This window comes from Falco peregrinus, chromosome 3 (genome assembly GCF_023634155.1).
Source record: "Falco peregrinus isolate bFalPer1 chromosome 3, bFalPer1.pri, whole genome shotgun sequence".
Lineage (NCBI taxonomy): Eukaryota > Metazoa > Chordata > Aves > Falconiformes > Falconidae > Falco > Falco peregrinus.
The window spans coordinates 13301560-13321536 of record NC_073723.1 but is presented as its reverse complement, the minus strand read 5'-3'; the positions used below and the strand labels follow the sequence as shown (position 1 = coordinate 13321536).

The window sequence follows — 19977 nt, the reverse complement described above, 5'->3', positions numbered from 1 at the left end:
GATAGTTTTTTGTTCTTATAACAGTATATACAATATGTATTCTTCCTGAAATGACTTTGCCAGTGCCCAGCCAGGGTGGTTCTCAGGTGGAAGGAGAGGATTTGTATAATGCCTTGTAATCAAACAGCTTCCAAGACAGCGGGACCTATATCGGGGAGTTGTAGAGGGGCTGCATTTTATTTTATTCCCACTTTTTCAGCAGTTTTTGATTGATCCAGGCAAGCTTTTTGGCACAAGAGCATTGGGAAAGGATGTAATCCCTTTCAAGAGAGCAGTGGCTTTAGCCACTTGATGTCACAATCTCCCAGAGCACCCCATCACTCTGAGGCAGAGAAGGAACATTTGTGGGGGGGGGGGGGATGGTTTGGAGCCTGCTGCAAACCCCAGCTGCAGGGAGCTGCTAGTGTGTTATCCCAGACAGGGATGTCCATGAGCGCTTGGACCTTTGGGACAGCCCCTGTAGAGCACAGAGTGGCATGAAAAATGGGACTATGAAGCTCTCTTGTTTGTTTGGGGGGCTGGAGCCGGGTATGGAGGCGAGAGGCTGGTACCGAGCATCAGCTTGTTTTGCAGCAGTTTTGCTCCAAAACAGGGGCAGAACTACATTTCCCATAAGGCTTCACCAGTCCGGCATGTGGGGAGTGCCACAACGCGGACCGCTTGGGCACGGTGGTGGCCCCTCCGGGTGATGCCGGAGGCACCGGCACCACCGCAGCCCGGTGGGTAGCAGGGTGCTGGGGCAGGATGCTCGGGGTGACCTGGGCATCCACCAGCCTCCGTGTGTCCGTGGGTGGCTCAGGGGCATGTACCGGACTCTCGCCGCCTCGCTGCTCGGCCGCAGGGCCCCTCGCCCCCGGCTACCCCCCGCTGGGCTCCGGCGGGGCTCGGGGGGCTGCAGCAGGTGAGTGGGCAATGCCGCCAGGGTGGGGGATCGCCTGACTTTGGGAGGGGAGGTGGAGCCCTTGCGGTGTCCCGCAAACAGCCCTTGCAGCTGCCTGCCTGAGATGCTGTCAGCCACGTTTTCTGTAGCTTAATGGTTATTTCATTCTTTAGGATCTTTCCTTTTTTTTTTCTTTTTTTTTTTCTATGCTTTCTTGGCACGTTGCACCTTTTGACCTGAGCGATTTATTCTACCCTGCTTCCCGTGGGGAAGAGAAAAGTCAGAAATGCTTCCGGGGCGCTGCTGAGCAAGAAACCCAGGCGGTTTTCTTCCCCTTGCTGGGTTTTCCCAGCAATCCTTCTTCTTTCCAGAGGTGCTGGGGTCCAGGGCCGGTGCCAGCCTGGCTGGTGCTGAGCTGCAGGGTGGTGCAGAGCCCTGCCTGTTCCGTGCACTGCTGTCAGCGATGCTCTTCCAGCGGGCTTCATCCTCCGCCCCTGAGCTGCGTTACCTCTTTAATGCTATTCTTGTAATCTTGAGGGTGGGTTTTTTGACCTTTTTATTTTTTTACTTTTTTCTTTAAAAAAATCTTCACAACTAAAGCATGCAGTGACTTTAAAATCCTGTTTCCTCTGGAGTGGGTAGAGGTGCATTAAGGTCTTATTTACATTAAAATCATAGGTATAAGTAAGTAGTCATGGACTTTGTGTGTTGCCCATCTCTGGCATGTACACACGAACCTACGCACTTTTTTTGGGGCGTGGTTCCTTAAATAAAGGAGGCAGGGAGGGATGGGGAGGGAAGGGAGGGTATGTTTTTAGTTCTTGCAGCCACCTCTGTGCAAACTGAGCAGCCTTTGTGGCTCTGCAGTGGGGCCTCTCCCTGTGCCCATGAGTTTGGTTGACTGATCCATCCCTTCACTCTCCCCCTGTGTCCCTCTGTGTCACCACACCAAGTGTGTCCTCTTCCTCAAGACACCTTTCCCTGAATTGCGTTGTCTTCCTTGTTTGAAAGAATGGGGAAACTGAGGCAGTAGCAGAGGCAACAGGATTTCGCTTGGGTTTTGCAGCAACAGACAGTGCTCATAGACAATCTTCCTAGAGGAACCTTGGGAGAAGGTCCCAGACCCTGGGTTGGTTTGATCTCATGGGTCCCTGTGTCTGTCCCAGGTGGGAAGAGGAGAAGAAAGAAGATGGGGTAAAGTGGACTCAGCTGGAGCACAGAGGACCCTACTTCGCCCCCCTCTATGAGCCGCTGCCTGATAATGTGCAGTTTTACTATGACGGTATGTCTGCCTTGTGGTAGGACATGAGGCATGTCCTCTGCCTGGCCAAAAAGCTGGTATCTTCTCTTATATGGGGGTGGGACATGGGCAGTATTGCAGAACACAGAATAAAAGGCCTAAATATCCCACTGGATAAAGCCTGAACCCTGAGTAAAGCTGGAGGGTTTTGCATGTGGTAGGATTTACAGGGTTCTTGGGCAGCTAACGAGCCCCTGATGGATGCAGTGTGCTTCATTCATCCCCTCCCATGTGGGGCACCCTTATCAGGGTGAGGACCCCTGTGCAGCTGGTTTTAGGGTGTTGTAATGCAACCATGTGTGGATCTGAGACTTGTGCCTCTGCCCACAGCCCCTCCTGGCTGTGGGATGTGTATTGGTAGGGCTGGACCTGAAGTTTCTCTAGGGGAAGCAATGCATCTTGATGCTGTAGCCTGAAGTCCTTGTATACCTCTTGTGAAGATGGACTGGAGATAAAAAAAAAGTCTCATTAAGATGCCTTTTGAGTTTGAGCTTTAAGTCAGCTCATGCATGGTTTCCCCACAAGCTGAGAAAATGTGATTTTTACTTTTGAGAGCTGCAGTTTGCCTGTCCTGTGGTCTCTGTGACTGACACATCACTCACTTGCCCTCTAAGATGTTGCAGGATTTGACTGAGCTGCTGTGAGCTCTTAGTCACGGCTTCTGATGTTGTCCCCAGAGCCACCATGCCTCTATAGCAACTCATTGCATCACTGAGGGACTGAAATTGACAGGACAGATCTAGGTCTCTGCTGTCCCCCTTGGTTTCCTACCATGCCTGCTGGGCTGTCATCTTCTCCCTGTTCTCAGCTTCATCCCTCAGCAACATGTTCTCTGACAGATCAAGGGAAGGAGGCAGTAAGGACCTTGAGGCTTGATCAAGGGATGCCAGAGATGGTAGGGCACCACAGTCCCATGGTGTCTTGGTCCTCCTCAGACCCCTCACTTGGGCTTCCTATACCTTGTGGGTTTGGTTTTTTTTTTACAGTAGAAAAAAAGGCCGATTTTGGGAAATGAGGTGTCTGGCAACGCTGTCACCAGAGGGCACTGCTGGGACATCGGTGGGGCTGTCAACTTTTTTTGGCTCTGAGAAGTCCTGGCAGCAGCGTGTAGTCCTGCATAGGGTTTGTATCTTCTCTGTGGCCTCTCGGCTGTTGGAGATCCATCTATGTTATGTGCACCTAGGCTGGTGGTTTTGGCCTGGGATCTTGGGTGACATTGGCAGGTTTGCTAAAATGTGTCACCGTCCCCTGGATGAAAAAGTGTTTGCAGACAGGCAATGACCAGACAGGCAGGAAGGGACAATGTCTGAGCTAGTGTATGTAGGTTGTCATGAGGCTTCTATAAGACCATGGTGACCCACCATACCCTGCAGTTCAGGAGCACCAGAACTCGGTGTCTAATGCAAGTAGGATTGAACAGTCCCCTGGAGCTCTGCAGGGTACTTTTCCTGCAGCTTGCCTAGAAAAGCTATTTCAAAGCATTGGTTTCCTGGGAAAAGCCAAGATGTTCCTTGGATTCACTAGACTTCATTGCTCTAGCCAGAGAACTCAGGGGAGGATGGTGGCTTTGCCACCTCCAAGAAATTATCAAGATCCACTGGAAAACCATGAGGATCTAGAGGAGGGCTATGAAGATGAAGAGGGGGCTGGAGCATCTCCCTTCTGAGGGAAGCCTGAGAGAGCTGGGCCTGTTCAGCATGGAGAAGAGAAGGCTGAGAGGGGAGCTTATCAATGCATACAAATATCTTAAGGTAGAATGTCAGGAGGATGGGGCCAGGCTCTTTTCAGTGGTGCCCAGTGACAGGACAAGGGGTGACAGGCACAAACTGCAACGTGGGAAGTTCCATCTGAAGGTGAGAAGAAACTTTTTTACTTTGAGGTTGATGGAGCACTGGGACAGGCTGCTCAGAGAGGCTGTGGAGTCTGCTTCTCTGGAGATATTCAAAACCTGCCTGGATGTGACTCTGCAACCTGCTTTAGCAGGGGGCTGGACTGGATGATCTCCAGAGATCCCTTCCAACCCCAGCCATTCTGTGAGAGGCTCTTGCATCTGTAACTGTTGCACAAGTCTCAGCTTTGAGCTTCCCACAATTGCTCAGTCCATGTGGGGAAGTACTGAGACAAAACTTCTCCAAGTGGGGTCCTGGCTATTCAGCGTGGTCCTGGAAGTGATCGTGGTCAGAGAGCAAACTTGTTCTGTGTTGTGCTGGGGAGCCATTAGTTTGGGGCTCATCATCGCTTGGTGGCTGCTGAAAGCCCTGTGGCTCAGTGACCTTAAAACAAATCAGGATTTCCACTCTTGTGGAAAAGGAAATGGAGTGTGTGATTGCAGATGGGCTGCAGCAGCATCCTGCTGTGCCAGGTGCTCTGGGTATTGATCCCCTGGTAATGCTGTGTCGGGGGTGGGGGTGGGGAGGGGCATTGCTGAAGTCGTGCCAGTGTCTTCTCACCTCTTGTCCCTGTTTTGGCACCGTGGTGAGCCTGAGGATTCACTGAACGCCTGCCTGGGGAAGAGGGGTTGGGCTGTCCCTGTAACTGATGTTAAAGGTCCTCTCCCTTCCTAGGCAAACCCCTGAAGCTGAGCCTGGCCACGGAGGAAATTGCCACATTCTATGCCAAAATGCTCGATCATGAATACACAACCAAGGAGGTCTTCCAGAACAACTTCTTCAATGACTGGAGGAAGGTACCTTCCCTGTGAGGGCTTCCTTGCTGTCCATCCTCTGCGTTAAACACTTAGCATTAAACCCAGGCAGACACTAGGTGGTGGTATGGGATGGAGGGGATGAGGGTTTTCATGGCTTAGTTCTTTATAATCATATCATATTGTCTATAACCTGGTAATTATTTATTTCCTTGCTTCTTGTGGGTTGGACTGAGGCTTGTTGTCTGCAGCATCCTAGAGGCCTCCACATTGGCAATTGTGCTCCCTTGTGAGTTTTAGTGATGCCACCTAAGAAAGCATCACTAGGTGCTGGGTCTTGCAAACATCTTCAAAAATGGTTTGGGGCATATGTCCCTCTAAAGGATTAACCTTGTGGTCCCACAGCACTGCATCTTAGTCCCCAAATAAAAGCGAGAGCTGTACTAGGGCAAGTTTGTGCTGCTTCTGCAGTCCCTGCAGGCTGCCTGCGGTCATGCTTGGGGACTGCTTGTTTCCACAGCAGAAGTTAGAGGTTGTTGCACCCCGGAGCTGGTTGGGTTTTGCTTCTCTGTGGGTGCAGGCTGAGGTGTCCAGAGGCAGCCTGGCCTCCTGCCATGGCAGCTTTGTCTGCCCTTGGGTGGATGCGGCTAGGGTAGTTGTAGCTGGGGTGGCTGCTTCCTTCTGGTTTTTCTGAAGAACTGGCAAGTGGGTGTCTGACTTTCCTTCACAGGAAAGGAAAGATAGGCAGCAGCTCTGTGTGAAGTCAGTTTTGTGTCTTGGCTTTACCTGGTCCCTCTGTCTTGCTCAGGAGATGACCTCAGAGGAGCAAGAGATAATCAAAGACCTGGACAAATGTGACTTCACGAAGATCCACAAGTATTTTGTGGACAAAAACGAGGCGCGGAAAGCACTCTCCAAAGAGGAGAAGCAGGTGAGGACTGTTTCCTATATCATGCAGTCCCAGATATCATGTTTTGGGACCAGCTCAGAGTATTTTGGCTCCTACTTGTCTCCTTTCTGGTGTTATGCCCTCCTGACCCGGGACCTCTTTGGCCTTTGAACCAGCTCTGTCCCTGTGACCATCACACGCCTATTCATTAAGTTTGTCTGCAGATGCTGCATGTTTCCTGGCTTTGCAGGGTCCAGTCATCCTTGAGGACCATGGTTTGGGGTCCTGCCCTGTCCAGAGGATGGTGGACCTTGCTTAAGGGGCTGGTGGCCCATGCTTGTTCACCAGCATGTGCTGGGACAGCATCACTGAGGATTTAAAAAGTGGGTGGAGATGAGCCACTTGTTGGGAATGGACTTGGGCTCATGCTCACTTCTTCCTCCAATCCTTTGAGCTCTGCCTTTCCAACCTTCCTTTCTCGGTGAAAAGGAGGGTAGTGATAAGCAGGCATGAGTCTAGAATTTCTGTTTCACCCTATGGGATGATGGTGGCATGGTGCTCGTTTCAGAAACTGAAAGAGGAGGCAGATAAGATCCAGGAGGAGTATGGGTACTGCATCCTTGATGGTCACCGGGAGAAGATAGGCAACTTCAAAACTGAACCACCGGGCCTTTTCCGTGGCCGTGGTGACCACCCCAAGATGGGCATGCTGAAGAAGAGGATCATGCCAGAAGATGTTATCATCAACTGCAGCAAGTGAGTTGCCATGGGAAGAGCTGAACTTGTGGATCTGCTTTTGGGACTGGGGTAAACAGCACATCTCTGCTCAGAGCTGCTGTGTGCTTTTGCTATCTCCTGCAATCACAGCTTTGCACACCCTGAGGCTTGAACTCACTGGAGCCCTTCTATTGCCTCCTGGTCACCTCCAGATATCTGCTTTGCAGTTAGGTCTGACTCTTAGTTTCTCTGTGGATGTACCAGGAAGCCAGGATAGGCAGGAAGCTGGTCAGCGGCTCCCATCTCTCACTGGTGCCCACACTGTTCACCTGACATCAAATACAAACACTGCAATGCTCCTGTGGTCTCTCTGGAGAAGGGACAACTCTGTCCTCCTGTGCTCCTCTTCCCAGTGAGCCATTCTTCCTCATTTTATGGGTCCCTTGTACTGGTTGGAAGCATCAGGATGGTCACTGGAGGGAGGAAAGGCAGCGATTGGGTTAAGTTAGAGGGCAAACACTCTTACATGAGTTGGATTGATCTGAAAACCATCCGTACAAAGACTTTGTGGTCTTGATGGAAAACACTCCCCACCAGCCCAGCAAGTTCCTATGTTGCCCCCAGCATCCAAATGTTAGAACTGATCACGTTGTGGAGTGATTTTGGGTGGGCTGTATGTTTTCTGTAAGTGATGCCACAATGTGTTGACAGTCCTTGGCTCACTGAAGAAGCAGTTGAGCTGATGGCCTGTTTCTCCTTCATGGTCTGTGGGCTGTAACCCTGCTCTGCCCTCAGGGACTCAAAGATCCCCAAGCCACCGGAAGGGCACAAGTGGAAAGAGGTACGCTTTGACAACACAGTTACCTGGCTGGCCTCGTGGACGGAGAACATCCAGAACTGCTTGAAGTACATCATGCTGAACCCCAGCTCCAAGCTGAAGGTTGGAGTGGTGCTGCTGTTCAGGCAGAGCTGTTGCCTTTTGAGCCACTGGCTTTTTGCCAGGTGGAAAGATCAGGGGAAAGCAGAGATGTGGCATGTCAATGAAAATGTACTCGCTGCCAAAAAGGAAAAAAAAGCATGTAAACTAAATTGGTGTGCCAATTTGTAAGATTGTTAAGCATCGAGCCTGTTTGAGGGGTAGATTGCTACTGGCAGAGCCATCCCTGTGCTGCTCACGTGTGTCCAAGGTTGTTGAAAGCCAGGCAGGGGCTGAGAGGGTCCACAGGGATCAGAGTCTATAAGGTTGAATTAATTTATGCCAGTAAATGGAGGGTAGGGGTAGGTGGGATCACCATCTATAGCGCCTTGGGAAGGAGGGAGTGAACACTGTGGGGAGGGAGAGGTGGCTTAAAGCTATTTCCAGTCCTCAAAGTAAATATGGACACTGCATACAAGTTGGGCACAACGAGCAAGTGGATTGCATCATCCCATAGGTGGTGTCCCAGCAGCAGCGGCCATGGCCACACAGTGCTTGACCGCTTGGCCCCCCATTTACTGTGTGCTGGCTGCTAGCAGGTGGAGGATACCTCCAGACTACAAGCAGTTCAGACTTGGCCAGGATTCCAGGTCTAGCACTGCCAGCAGAGGGCATGGAAACACTAGATGAGCTCTTTCTCCTCTGATTTTTCCACTTCATGGACACTTCTCAAGAAAACAATGGGGTCTGAGCAGTATTTAGGTGCTGGAGGTGTTCCCAGAACAGGGTTTAACTGATAGGGTGGAAGGAAGATGGGGCAATGGGTGAAAATGTCTGTGCCCCTCTTTCCAGGGGGAGAAGGACTGGCAGAAATATGAGATAGCTCGGCGCCTAAAGGATGTTGTCCACAAAATCCGTGCTCAGTACCAAGCTGATTGGAAGTCCAAGGAGATGAAGAAGCGACAAAGAGCAGTGGCCCTCTACTTCATTGATAAGGTATCTGCAGTCTCAGCCTGGCCCCCGGGTCTCCCATCCATGGAGGTTGTGGTTTAGCTTAGCTGGTCCACCTGATGCTGGTGTGGATGGGTGTTTGCTGGTTGTAGTAGCCAGGGTTGCTGCACGAGAGGGATCTGGCAGTGGTTGTGAAGGATGGTGACTTCTACTATCTGCTGATGCTTGTGTGAGGATGCAGTTGTGTAGCAGTGCAGGAGCTGTGCTGTCCTTCCTGGACTTTAACAGCACATGTGTGTCTGTGTGATGGCAAAGACCCCACTGGAGAGCTGGGTGACTTTATTCTGGAGGGACATTTTAGGGTTCTTAAAGCAGTGAAACAGTCTGCTGGAAGCAGTCACTGGTTTCCACCATGGTCCCAGCAACTCTTCAGTGAGGCACTGTCCTGGGAAAGTTTTCTCTCTACTTTATATCTACTTTATCTCTACATATCTACTTCAATAATCTTGGAAAGGGGGAACTGAAGTGGGCTGGGATGGATGACTCGCTGTCTCCTTCCAGCTGGCCCTGCGAGCCGGCAATGAGAAGGAGGAAGGGGAGACCGCAGACACGGTTGGCTGCTGCTCCCTGCGCGTGGAGCACATCAAACTGCACCCCAATCTGGATGGGCAGGAGTATGTCGTAGAATTTGACTTCCTTGGGAAAGACTCAATCCGTTACTACAACAAAGTGTCGGTGGAGAAGCTGGTGAGTGGGGCAGAAATGGAGGCAGCGGCCAGCATGGCAGTATGGTGCAGGGTTAGCCGGTTGCCTTGGTTCACTTGGTGGTCATCAGTCCCAGATGTGCATCTGAAACCTGCTGCAAAGATGCCTCTGTGCTTTAACGCCACAGTTGGCAGCATGTGCATGAGATGCAATAGTGCTGGGTGGCAACTGACCCTGTCCTGGAGAAGGGGGGGGAATTTTGGGGTAGGGCTTTCAAGGTTGTTTTAGCCTATGAACCAGAAGAGAAGTTGTGCCTCCTGCTGGAGCATCTTCCATTGACTGGTGGGCATCAGGCCTTGAACTGTTTTCATTGATACTTTATTTTTCACTTTGCCTGTGGGATGGATGGTGTTAATGGTGTCTGTGGGGAAACTGGAGTGCCTGGGGTAATAGCAGAGATGGGAGAAAACAGCCTGTGGCACTAGTGGCTTTGAGGTCCCAGTGCCAGCCCTTGAAGTTGAGAAGGCTGGTGGTGTGGTGTACTACACAAGTCTGAATCAGAGTCCATCTGGATGATGAGGGAGATGTCTAGGAGCAATTTGCTCCACGTCCCTGACCAGGGCCATCCTTTTCTCTTCTTTAGGTGTTCAAGAACCTGCAGCTGTTCACAAAGAACAAGGACCCGGAAGATGACCTCTTTGATAGGCTCAATGTGCGTTGTCACCTCAAAGCTTTTGAAACTGCACTGATAGCCCAGAGGGAGTAGAAGCAAACCTGTGACACCCCTGTCCAGCCTGCAGGCTCCTAGGCTGTGGTGCTGCATCATTGGTCATCCCTTACTCTGGTTCTGGCTCTCTCCCCTCCAGAGACATGACTGTAACTGTTTGAGCACCCTGTTGGGATGCTGTAGTACTTTTTCCCATCCTCTTTCTGCACTAGTAGCATCTCTGCTTTGCTGAACACAGGCTTCATTGCCTGCCTGCACTCATCAGTAACCTGTGTCCCTGCTAAGGAGATGTCTTTTTGTTCCTTCCATCCTCTAACTTATCTGCTTAGGCTTTTTTCTTGTAGCCTGGGAAGGCCTGCCCACACACATGTTGCTTGAGGCATTGCTGGAGGTGTCAAACCTCAGCTGTTTGATGCTTTTCCACCTTGCCAGGGCTTGGCGGAAGTGTGAGATGCTGCTGGAGAGATGTGCCGCAGCCTTCCCTCCCAAGATACTCCCCTAGAAAAACCTCCCCCCTCTTGGTATAGGATATGGGGTGCTGCCACCCATGATCCCCCTCTGCCTGCATCCCCTATAACCCACTTGCCCGTCTTTCCTCTGAAGAGGCGGCTGCTTTCTGGTTATATAGGATTTTTCTGGTATAGTCTTTCTTGGTACAAGTAAGGCTTCCTCCAAACCCCAGTTTATTCTTCTTAGCATCTTTTGTTTCCAGTCCAACTGCAGTCCCATGTGCTCTGTAGAAGAGAGATATCAGATGTGATATATGTAAGATGTGATACTGGATGTAAGATGTGTCCTCTTGGACACAGATGGGCAGAAATTTTTGACTTTGAGAGAAATTTGTTGTGGGTTTAAGTAGAGTGTGTGCCAGTTTTTGATAGATGAGGGCCTGACACAACAAGCAAACTACAGATTATATTTTTAATGCCTAACGTGGTCATTTAGACAGGAAAAGGTCTGAGAAAACCAGTGCTTTATTGTCCTGACTTCTGCTTGTTGTCTTCCTTCCTTTTTCCCACACTTTATTGTACTTTCTTTCCTTCAGACATCCATCTTGAACAGACATCTGCAGAGTCTGATGGATGGTTTGAGTGCCAAAGTGTTCAGAACCTACAATGCCTCCATTACCCTGCAGGAACAGCTCAAGGCCCTCACTAACTGTGAGTTACTGACAGTGTTTGTGGTATTACCAGCTACATAATGTGGCCAGTGGGCTCAGCAATGTCTGTCCATTGCCTTGGGGTCCCTAGAACTGCCTGCCCCTCCTTGGCTGGTGATGCACACAATGTTGTAGTGTGGCATGTAACTTATGGGGGCATGCAGCAGGTTGGGAACCATGTTAAGTGAGAAATAGTTACCCACTAGTGATAGTCTTGACTATTTAATAGCCAAGATGGGAGTATTTTTTCCTCTTCTTCCTTCCTTGCACTGCTGGTTGGTTGCGTTATTTTTTGCCTGCCTTGGATATATGGGTGATGAGGCACAGTATCAGCGATGCTCAAGTGTCCTTCACCAATTTCCACAACCAGTATTGCTCTCTCCTGAGAAAGGATGGAAAACAGCTTGCTGCTGCTCTGGCCTGTTTCCTGTCTTCCTCGGCTCCCAGAAAGGAGACATGGTGATGCTTCTATTTCCAGCTGAGGACAATGTTGCAGGAAAGCTCCTTTCCTACAACCGAGCTAACCGAGCTGTGGCCATCCTGTGCAACCATCAGAGGTCTACACCCAAAACCTTTGAGAAGTCGATGCAAAAACTCCAGACCAAGGTGAGGCAGACCAAACTGAGAGCTCCTGGATCTGATCTGTTGTTGAGGGGGGAGACAAGGAGAGGGAGGGTAAATAACCTGATGCCTAAGGAGATCATATTGGTAGTGTGGCAGGGAATGAACCAGGAATAGTGGCTTTCTTAATCAGTGCAGAGACATCAGCAACCTAGGAGTGGAGAGGAAAGTTCAAATGCTGGATGAAGCACGTGGCACAGTTTAGGATGTTTTTTCATCACTTGGTGCCTTTTGTGATGGCACAGCTTTGACACAGTTGTTTCAGGACTAGGGAAACTGGTTTTCCTGTCTGGCTGTTTGCAGGAGGACCAGCTGAAAACTTCATGGGTCTGCTATGGAGATACCTTGAACTACCACTTTTAATTTTTCTCACCTTACTGGTGAGCTTGGGATTTTGCAGAGGGCTCCAGCGCTGCCACAAGCCAGTCGGTTCTCAGGCAGTTGCCCAAGATGAACAGATAAGAGCTGAGTTTCTGGCATCCGTGCTGTGAGGTTCTTTTGCAAGATGCTGAGGAATGCTTGAGCTCCAGCAGGTGATACAGGGGCAAGCTGTTGGGGTTGGAAAGAAGTTAAGGAGTGGTGTGGCAAATAAAAGGGAAAGAGGGAGATAGCTGAAACCTCCAGGGAGGATGGGAGCATGGGCTGATTTCGTATTTACCTTCACAGATTGATGCCAAGAAGCAACAGGTGGAAGAAGCCCAGCAAGAGCTGAAAAAAGCTGAAGATGAGTTCAAAGACACAAAAGATGCCAAAGCAGAAGTGTAAGTGACAATCCCTTACAATCCTCTTTTGCAGAGGGTCTCCATATGGGAATGGTGTGGTCCAACACTGTGCAGTACATCAGAACAGAAATGTGTGTGTTGGGTTTTGGATGCCTCTTGTTCTATGGCAGCCTGGCAGATGGGTGGAGGTCTTGTGGATGGTTCCTTGCAATGGTAGGAATGCAAAGAGTTCCTTCAGGGGCATTTCTTTGTGTTTAGGGTACACCTCAGTGAATACTGAGATTTCAACCCAAGCTGCTGGCTTGGAGTTATCCTACAAAATGCCATGGTGCAAAGTATGCCTAGCTTGAGGTTGGAGCTGGGGATGGGCAGACGGGCCTTGATGCATGGTTTTCTTGGGGGACACTTGAGTAGTGGGTTGTGACCGATCTGATCTCTGCAGTAGTCATTGCATGCGGTCTATCCCAAATTTGCTCCCTTGGCCCAGAGTCCAAAGGTGACTTGTTGCCCAGAGGTGGGAGAGGGGTGGAGGAGAGCAGTGAGGCTTGTATTTTATGCTTTACTCCAGGGTTTCTTGTTTTCTGCTTCTCTGTGTTGGTGAGATGCAAAGCAGGTTGCTGGGGATGGTCCTTGCTCATGGAGCCAGGATCTGTGGGAGATGGTGTTTGCTGGATGCTGGGTTCCGTGCTTGCCTGACCTTGGTGGTAGTAACATTTTTGTAAAAGTGTCTTATCAGGTCAAAGTACTTCAGAAATAGGTTGGTGCTGAATGGCATCTTTGACTCTGCCATTCTGGAGTATTTCTAGTCTCAGGTCTTACAGGACTTAAAGCGAGGGTAGAGACTACTCTGATCTAAGTTCAAGCTCATTGGCTTCCCGTCATACTCCTAGGCAACAGCAGACGAGAACTGCTCTGTGTCTTACCTCTGCTGCTGCTTTTCTCCTTGAACATGCTGTCTGTGATGTTCTTCCTCTGCCCTCAGCAATGTGGAGAAGAAAAAGAAACTGTTGAAACGGCTGGAAGAGCAGCTGGCAAAGTTGAATGTCCAGGCAACAGATAAGGAGGAGAACAAGCAGATAGCTCTGGGCACGTCCAAACTGAACTACCTGGACCCCAGGATTAGCGTAGCTTGGTAAGTTTGGGGCATGCTATGGGGCAGCTGTTCCTTTAGAGACATGCCGGTCACCTAGCCCTGCCTGGGGAGGGGGATAAACATATGCCTTAGCCTGTGGGGGAATGGAATAAACTTTGCTTCTGCCCAGAGGAACATCCCCACGCCCTGGAGATGTTGGAGACGCCAGCAAAATCCAAAGATAAGGTTTCCCTTCCTGAAAATAACTGTTTGCAGGGTGTTCCTTCTGGATTTAGGGCAAGAAAGAGTCACTTTGCATGTCTTTCTCAGCAGTGGTACAAAGTTGATTTATTAAGCAGCTTGGGGCTAAGGGGGTTGCATGGATGGAAGAGGACTGCTGTGGTGGGAGCAGAGCAGGACGGGGTAGCACATACCCACTGCTATCCTGTGGTCTGTACAGGTGCAAGAAGTTTGGTGTGCCCATCGAGAAGATCTACAACAAGACTCAACGGGAGAAGTTTGCCTGGGCGATCGACATGGCTGATGAGGACTTTGAATTCTGAGACAGTGCCTTTAATGTTATTTCACAACAGCACCAAACAAAAATGATGTGTTTTGTGGTTTTTGTTTGTTTTTTCTTTACATGCTGCTGCAGTTGTTGCAGGGATGGGGCTGGGGGCTACCTAATGAAAGAGTTTGATATGGGTGTTTTGTGCCTTTTTTTGTATACAAAAGAACACCCAGTTTCTAGTTGAAACAGGTATTGCTGACTTGTGACACTCATCCTGACTGCAGTGACTTTGGTGTGAACTTTTAATTCCTCTTCGGAGTTGCCAGGTGCTTTGGATCTTTTCTTTCTTCTGGAGTCTGGGAAGAAGATTGAATGAGAGCCTTAATTGTGCTGATAAACAAAATTAGATCTAATCCTATTGCCTTGGTGTAGTGAGCTGTGCTGCCCTTTTTAGACTGTCTGAATTGGCTTGATGGGGAAACACAAGGCAATGACAGCACCGAAACGGGCAGCTGCACTGTAAGACCTGGGCTTGAGTCAAGGATGCACTGGGAGGAAGGGAAAAATCTCGGGGTTTTACATGTCAGGATATATTGTGCCCTTTTACCTCCAAGAGAAGAGAAAATTGTGCAATTACACAAATGTAATCAAAATGGGAAAACGTTGTGGGAGGGAGTGAATGGCATGGCAGGAGAAGGTGGGGAGAGGAAGATGCTAGATTAAAGAGCAGGCTGAGGGATGAAATTTACTTTGGCATGAGCAAAGTGTACTTTAATCACTCCTGTGTGGGTTAAATCTTGGTCTGGGAGAGGACATCTCATGTGGGGCCATACCTTTATACTTTCCCCTACTTGGTTCAGTTGGCTCTGGCTCAGCTCACTGTATCAGTAACAGAAACTAAACTGTCCAGCCACCGGTTTTAGCAATGGGAGAGGGTGATGGTGCCTGTGGGGCTGGACCAGGCTCTGGTGAGATGTGAATGCGCTGAGGCGTGGTACCAGTCTTACTGGAGCTGTGCCTATATTGGGATGACAGCTTTGTCATCAGGCTGTAGCCTCCCCAGTCTGCTCCTGCTGGGCATGGAGCAGGCAGGGATCCACAGCATAAACTGTGCTGGTGCTTGCTGCCTAATTGGCTGCTTTCGGGGGGGGGGGGTGTGGGGGGGGTGTGTGTGGAGTGATATCAGCATATACCTGGCAACAGTGAGCCTGCCTGCCGGTGAATCTCAGGTGTGAGTGAGCTGTTGCATTGGCAATAAATCCTTCTGGCTTCTCAGGGCTGATGTTCAGGTTGCTATAGTCCAAAGCTCTTCATGCTTCCCATGTGTTCATTTACAGCCACTTGTTCTTGTGTGTAAATGATTACTGTTTTGGTTGGAAGTCAGGTACTTGAAATGCATTTCATTAAAACTGGAAGTGTTGTTTTTTTCTAAGTATTGGTGACTGCAAGCTTTTTGTAGCTCATCCAAGATGAGCTTCTGCACTGAGCTGATGTGCAGAGCTCTGAGCCAGGGCTCAGTCTCTGTAATGGGGTCTCTGTATGCTCCGTTGTCTGCAGGGGATTAAGCTTGATAGGAAATTCTTTGTCTTAAAGCAAAGAGCCTGCCTGCAGATCTCAAAACCTGTGTGTGCTTTGTCCCAAAGGGCCCACATGCAAAACTGAGCCATGGAAATTGAATTGCTGCGTGATAATAGAGTTGTGACAAATGTAAAAAGAAAACGCATGGGTGAAGCCAACGCTGGTTTAACTCACATCTGCACTGGGGTGTGCTCCACCACTTGGCTGCAACATGACAGCTTGTGAGACTAACTGGACCCTCTCCAAGCCCCAGGAGCTCACGCTGGTTTTAATGAGGTAACTGACTCCTAAAAGAGGGATCTAAATCAATGTGAATGATGGCAAGACTTAATTTTCTGGCAAAGTTAGACTAGTTATCAGCTGGGCAAGCAACAGGCAGGAGCTGCCAAGTGTGCCTTGACCCCTGTGTTGGATTTGTACTTCTGGAACAGAGGCAACCAGTTTGGTCTCAATGGATGGAGATGTTTTTCTGCCCATCCTGCCAAAAATTTTCAGGCATTCAAAATGGGTTAAAGGGAATGTTCACCACTAGCTGTGGTGGAAAGTTTGTTGCATCCCACGTAAGGGAGCAATTCTAGCCAAGCCTCCAGTGAAAGAGTGCTCCTCTTTTCCCATAGCAGAAAAAAAGGAGCCAAGGTGCAATTGGATGAGCACTGTGGGTGTTTCCATTGAACCAACAGACTTCAATTTTTTTTAAGTGTTTCCTAGATGAAAAATTCTCTCAACCACTGTGTGAGAGGAAAGAACTTCATTAGTAAGAGCAGCTGTAGCAGCTTGAACAGCTGCTGGGGGAATGGGGGGTGGGAAGTCACCCCAGAAAGCAAATCCTACTGCAGCTTTGGGGGAGAAATGAGTAGCTTTGTCCTTGGCCTCTCCTCCAGCAGGTTCACATCAGTGCTGTGATCCTTTGCTGGGTTAATGAGGTGGAAAGGTTGGGTAATTGCTGTCCCACATGTTTCTGTCCATCCTCACCTCATTTTTGCTGGAGCAGTGGATCCGCAAAACGGACACTGGCAATATTTCATACCTACAAAGTTGTGATTTCCTCAACAGCTCCCCCATCTCTATCAGAGCATCCTGCTTCTCTCCAAAAGGCCATGCTTGGGGGGAAATTGAAGTGGCTGAAAGCCAGTGAGAGCTCAGCTAATCAAGCTGGAGGTCTTGTGTTTGCCTGCTGTGCTGCAGCAAATGAGGAGGGCCAGGCTGGCAGATGGGCTCTGTGCAATAAGTACCGTAGGGCTACTCTGCCATGCTTAGATGCTCTGCAAGTCAGGGCTACAAAGATCTGCCAGCATCAGCTAAACAGTAATTACTGGCTATTCTTTAGGAGCTTAAATGAAGCACCTCTTCCCCAAAGGGTGTTACCCTGGATTGTATTGCCCTATGAACCAGTTCTATGGGGCTTGACCATTTCTGTCAAAAAAGCTGGGTGAAATCAAGCTGAAGTGCATATGGGTGGTGTGAAGCAAAAGAAAGGGGGAGAGTTCAGTGTGCTTGGTTTGCCAGGTATCAAATGACCCATACTGGGGAGTGTAATGCAACATGTCTGAAACAGCTAAGCTTTACGGAGAGGCTCGTAATTTCTGGGAAGTGTCTTCCTGGCCCTTGGCCATAAGCAAGTGTGATACATGTTGGAGAAGTCGGGCTACTTGCTGTTGACATCACAGTGGCACAAAGCAGCAGTCTGGCCTAATGCCCAGCCTGACAGGGATTTTCTGCTTCTCAGGACCCTGTGGAGCAGGATTGTGCCCCAACACAGACACCCTTGAGAGTAGGATCCCTCTCCCAGACCAGCAGCTTGGGGTTATTTGGGGACTCCAATAAATACTGGCATGCTCAGCTGAACCCTATCTGCCTTGACCCCTCCAGAAATGTTTTCAACTTGGCTTCTCCAACAGAGTTCCTTTTCTGTAGGCACAGAAAAGCCTGTGCTTTGATGCCTAAGACACTTGGTAACCCAAAATCAAAGTATTAGCATTTTTTGCCAGTATTTTACTAGTGAAATGCAAAGTCAAAAGCTTAACTTTTTTCCCTTGTAATTACTTCCTCATTTTTTATTTTAAAACGAAAAGCAAAAAGGGAAGATCTGGTTTCAGGCAAAACCAGAAGTGGTACCTTCCCCTGTAACTTCTTGGGTTACTAATGTGCTTTTCATAAGTCTGTTGTTCATATTGGTTGGGAGGAGACCTCAAGTAGTACTTCTCTGTGTGTGAGAAGTTGCTTGAGCAACTGGAGGATCCACCGGGGCTCTGTTCCTGCCTGTTATTTCTGCATCAGCATTCTAGAGAGATGGGAACATAAAGCCTGCACATTGGCACCTTTTGCAGATTCTGAAGCCTTTGGACCAAGCAGTGCTTATCAGAAACCTTCCCATGTCATGCTTTCTCCTGGGGATAAGTCAAGCTCTTGATGTCTGGCCAACAGATTATTGATCCTCATTGATGAAAGAAAAGTACATCAGCATCCTGTTTTTCCTAGAGCTGCTTTCTGTAGCATTCAGGCCTGGCTTTGCGATTGGCAGCACTGCTCTCCTGCCCATCAGGGCTGTGTGGGGTGGAGAAGGGGTCCTGGCAGGTGATCTGAGGAAGGACAGTCATCAAAGCTGCTTATCTGCTCTTTTATTTGCTTAATAACAGGGTCTTTGCTTACCTGTAGGTGGTTCAGAGATGGACTTTTGGCTGATTCATCTTAATTGATGCACAGGGGGAGGTGGGTGTGATAAACTCTTGGGCAAGGAGAATTTGCTGTTGAACTGCTGCTTATGCTCTGCATCTGTTCCCTGGCGAGTGATCAGATTAAGGGGAACACAAAACAGCTGTAGTCTGGCAGACATGTGAGAGGTGGGAAACCCCTGTGGGGATGTGAGGAATAGAAATGTGAAGGGTTTCCAGAGGGTTTTTGCTCCTCTCCCTTCTTCCCTTGAGTTCTGGTTTTACAAAACTGGGAAAAAAAATGGGAAAAATAGGACACAAACTTTAAAGGGGAATGCTTATGTTGGTATGAGAGGAAAAGGGCAGAACAACATTTAAGTTGAGACTACCACAGCTGTGCTTCAGGCCCTCTGTCTCTGAACACAGTGAATGGAATTTCCTTTTCCAATGTGGTTTAGCAGAAAAGATCATGTCTGTGGTTTGGCATAAATGAAACACGTGCTTTAAGGAGCTCCCTGGGTTTTTTACAGTTGTAGTCTGTGTCCATCAACAGTCAGCCAAGTTCAAACTGTTGTAAAATAAGCTCAAATTGGACAGATATTAGCCTTTGCCACGTGTTCGTAACTGCAGTGCTGCTGATGCCGAGGAGTGTGGCTGCAGAGGAAAGCAAACAACTAACCGATGAGAAATTAGATCCCTGTGATAAAATGAAGGGTGGCCTAATGAGGGGCAGGAGAAGGGCTTTTGAGGCAAGGATAAAACTCCAGGTTGTCAGGTTTGTGCCCCATGAAGAACTGGCACTTGCTCTGTGCAGCTGTGGAAGAGGGATGGCTGCCCTTCATGGGTGTCCCACAGGGAATGAGTAGATAACACATAGGCTAGTTGTTCTTGCAGCTGCTTTTAGCCATAGTAGTGATATTCTTGATCAGCTGAACACGTATTATTCAAAATTAAAAAAAAGGATCAGGAAGGCCTCAGCTAAGCTTGTCCCAGGCTCTGAGAATGGCTCCTCTAGACATCAATCATGAGCCACTGCAAGACGGGGCATGAGGAATTCCAATAAACTACTTAATTAATATTCTTAAGCCAAGTCTGGATTAAGCTGCCATTATGAGTGATGGTCTTGACTCAGAAATAAACCTTTGAGTAACTGCTTGCACAGCTGCAGGAGGGCTCAGAAGTTCCTTCTGCTGCCATGAGCCTAGAAGAGCCACTGAGGCAGCTTCCTGCATTGCCGTGTGTTGCATGGGGGGTGGGGAGGCGGGGAGCTGATGCATGTCAAAAAAAATGCTGTGTTTCTAGCTTGGGGGGTTGCACACAGACTGTCCCTTCTCTTGTAAACAGGGCAGGTTATTTATCTGCCAAGATGGGCCAGACAAGGAAGTCTCTAACCCCTTCCCAGAGGTCATCTATACTTGAGTGAGCTCTTTGAGGTTTATTTTTCCTTTATTTCTTTGTTTATTTTGGGAGGTTTTGCTGTGTTGGTTTGGTTTTTTTTAAGCTGTTCTGTGTAATCTCTTCCGTCTATTTCTCAAGCTATAGTTGGACTTCTCAACTCCTGAAGGCTTAGTTTGCTGAAGTAGAAGAGAATGGGGTGCCAATTATCACAACTGGTTCTAATTAGGGCTCGTGTTTCATTCTTGGTAGTCCCCCAGGCAGAAACAGATCCTGACTTCCCATAGTTTACTCCTAGTGCTGCAAACACTGTTTCTGTTGGAAGGAAGTCCTGGAGGTGTTAAATCACCACCACCTGTTCCCCCCACCTCTGTGCATCCTTGGACCCAGCACTGTTCCCATTTCTTTATGCAGAAGGTTTCTCAACACAAATAGGCGGGGGATGAACTCACGTGCCTGCAAAGGCAAATTCTGCTGCTGCCTTTCTAGTGGTGTGATTTCAAGGCAGTGAGGGGAGATGAAGAACTGGGCCCAGCAGT

The 19977-nt window shown here is 49.1% G+C and overlaps 1 protein-coding gene across 2 annotated transcripts; it reads left to right on the top strand.

Moving 5' to 3' along the window:
* The first annotated feature begins 632 nt into the window (after positions 1-632).
* TOP1MT (DNA topoisomerase I mitochondrial) lies at positions 633-14008 on the top strand. Of its 2 annotated transcripts, none has more exons than XM_027784316.2 (14): positions 633-901; positions 2047-2162; positions 4745-4866; positions 5633-5755; positions 6282-6469; positions 7226-7271; positions 8199-8342; positions 8859-9044; positions 9646-9714; positions 10775-10889; positions 11367-11494; positions 12176-12270; positions 13214-13363; positions 13764-14008. In XM_027784316.2, the coding sequence occupies exons 1-14, from the start codon at positions 804-806 to the stop codon at positions 13864-13866; spliced, it is 1683 nt and encodes a 560-aa protein (XP_027640117.1). In that variant the 5' UTR covers positions 633-803; the 3' UTR covers positions 13867-14008. The 2 variants fall into 2 exon arrangements, with proteins under 2 accessions (XP_027640117.1, XP_013153360.2); XM_013297906.3 differs by having other exon boundaries at positions 7226-7370.
* The last annotated feature ends 5969 nt before the right edge of the window (positions 14009-19977 follow it).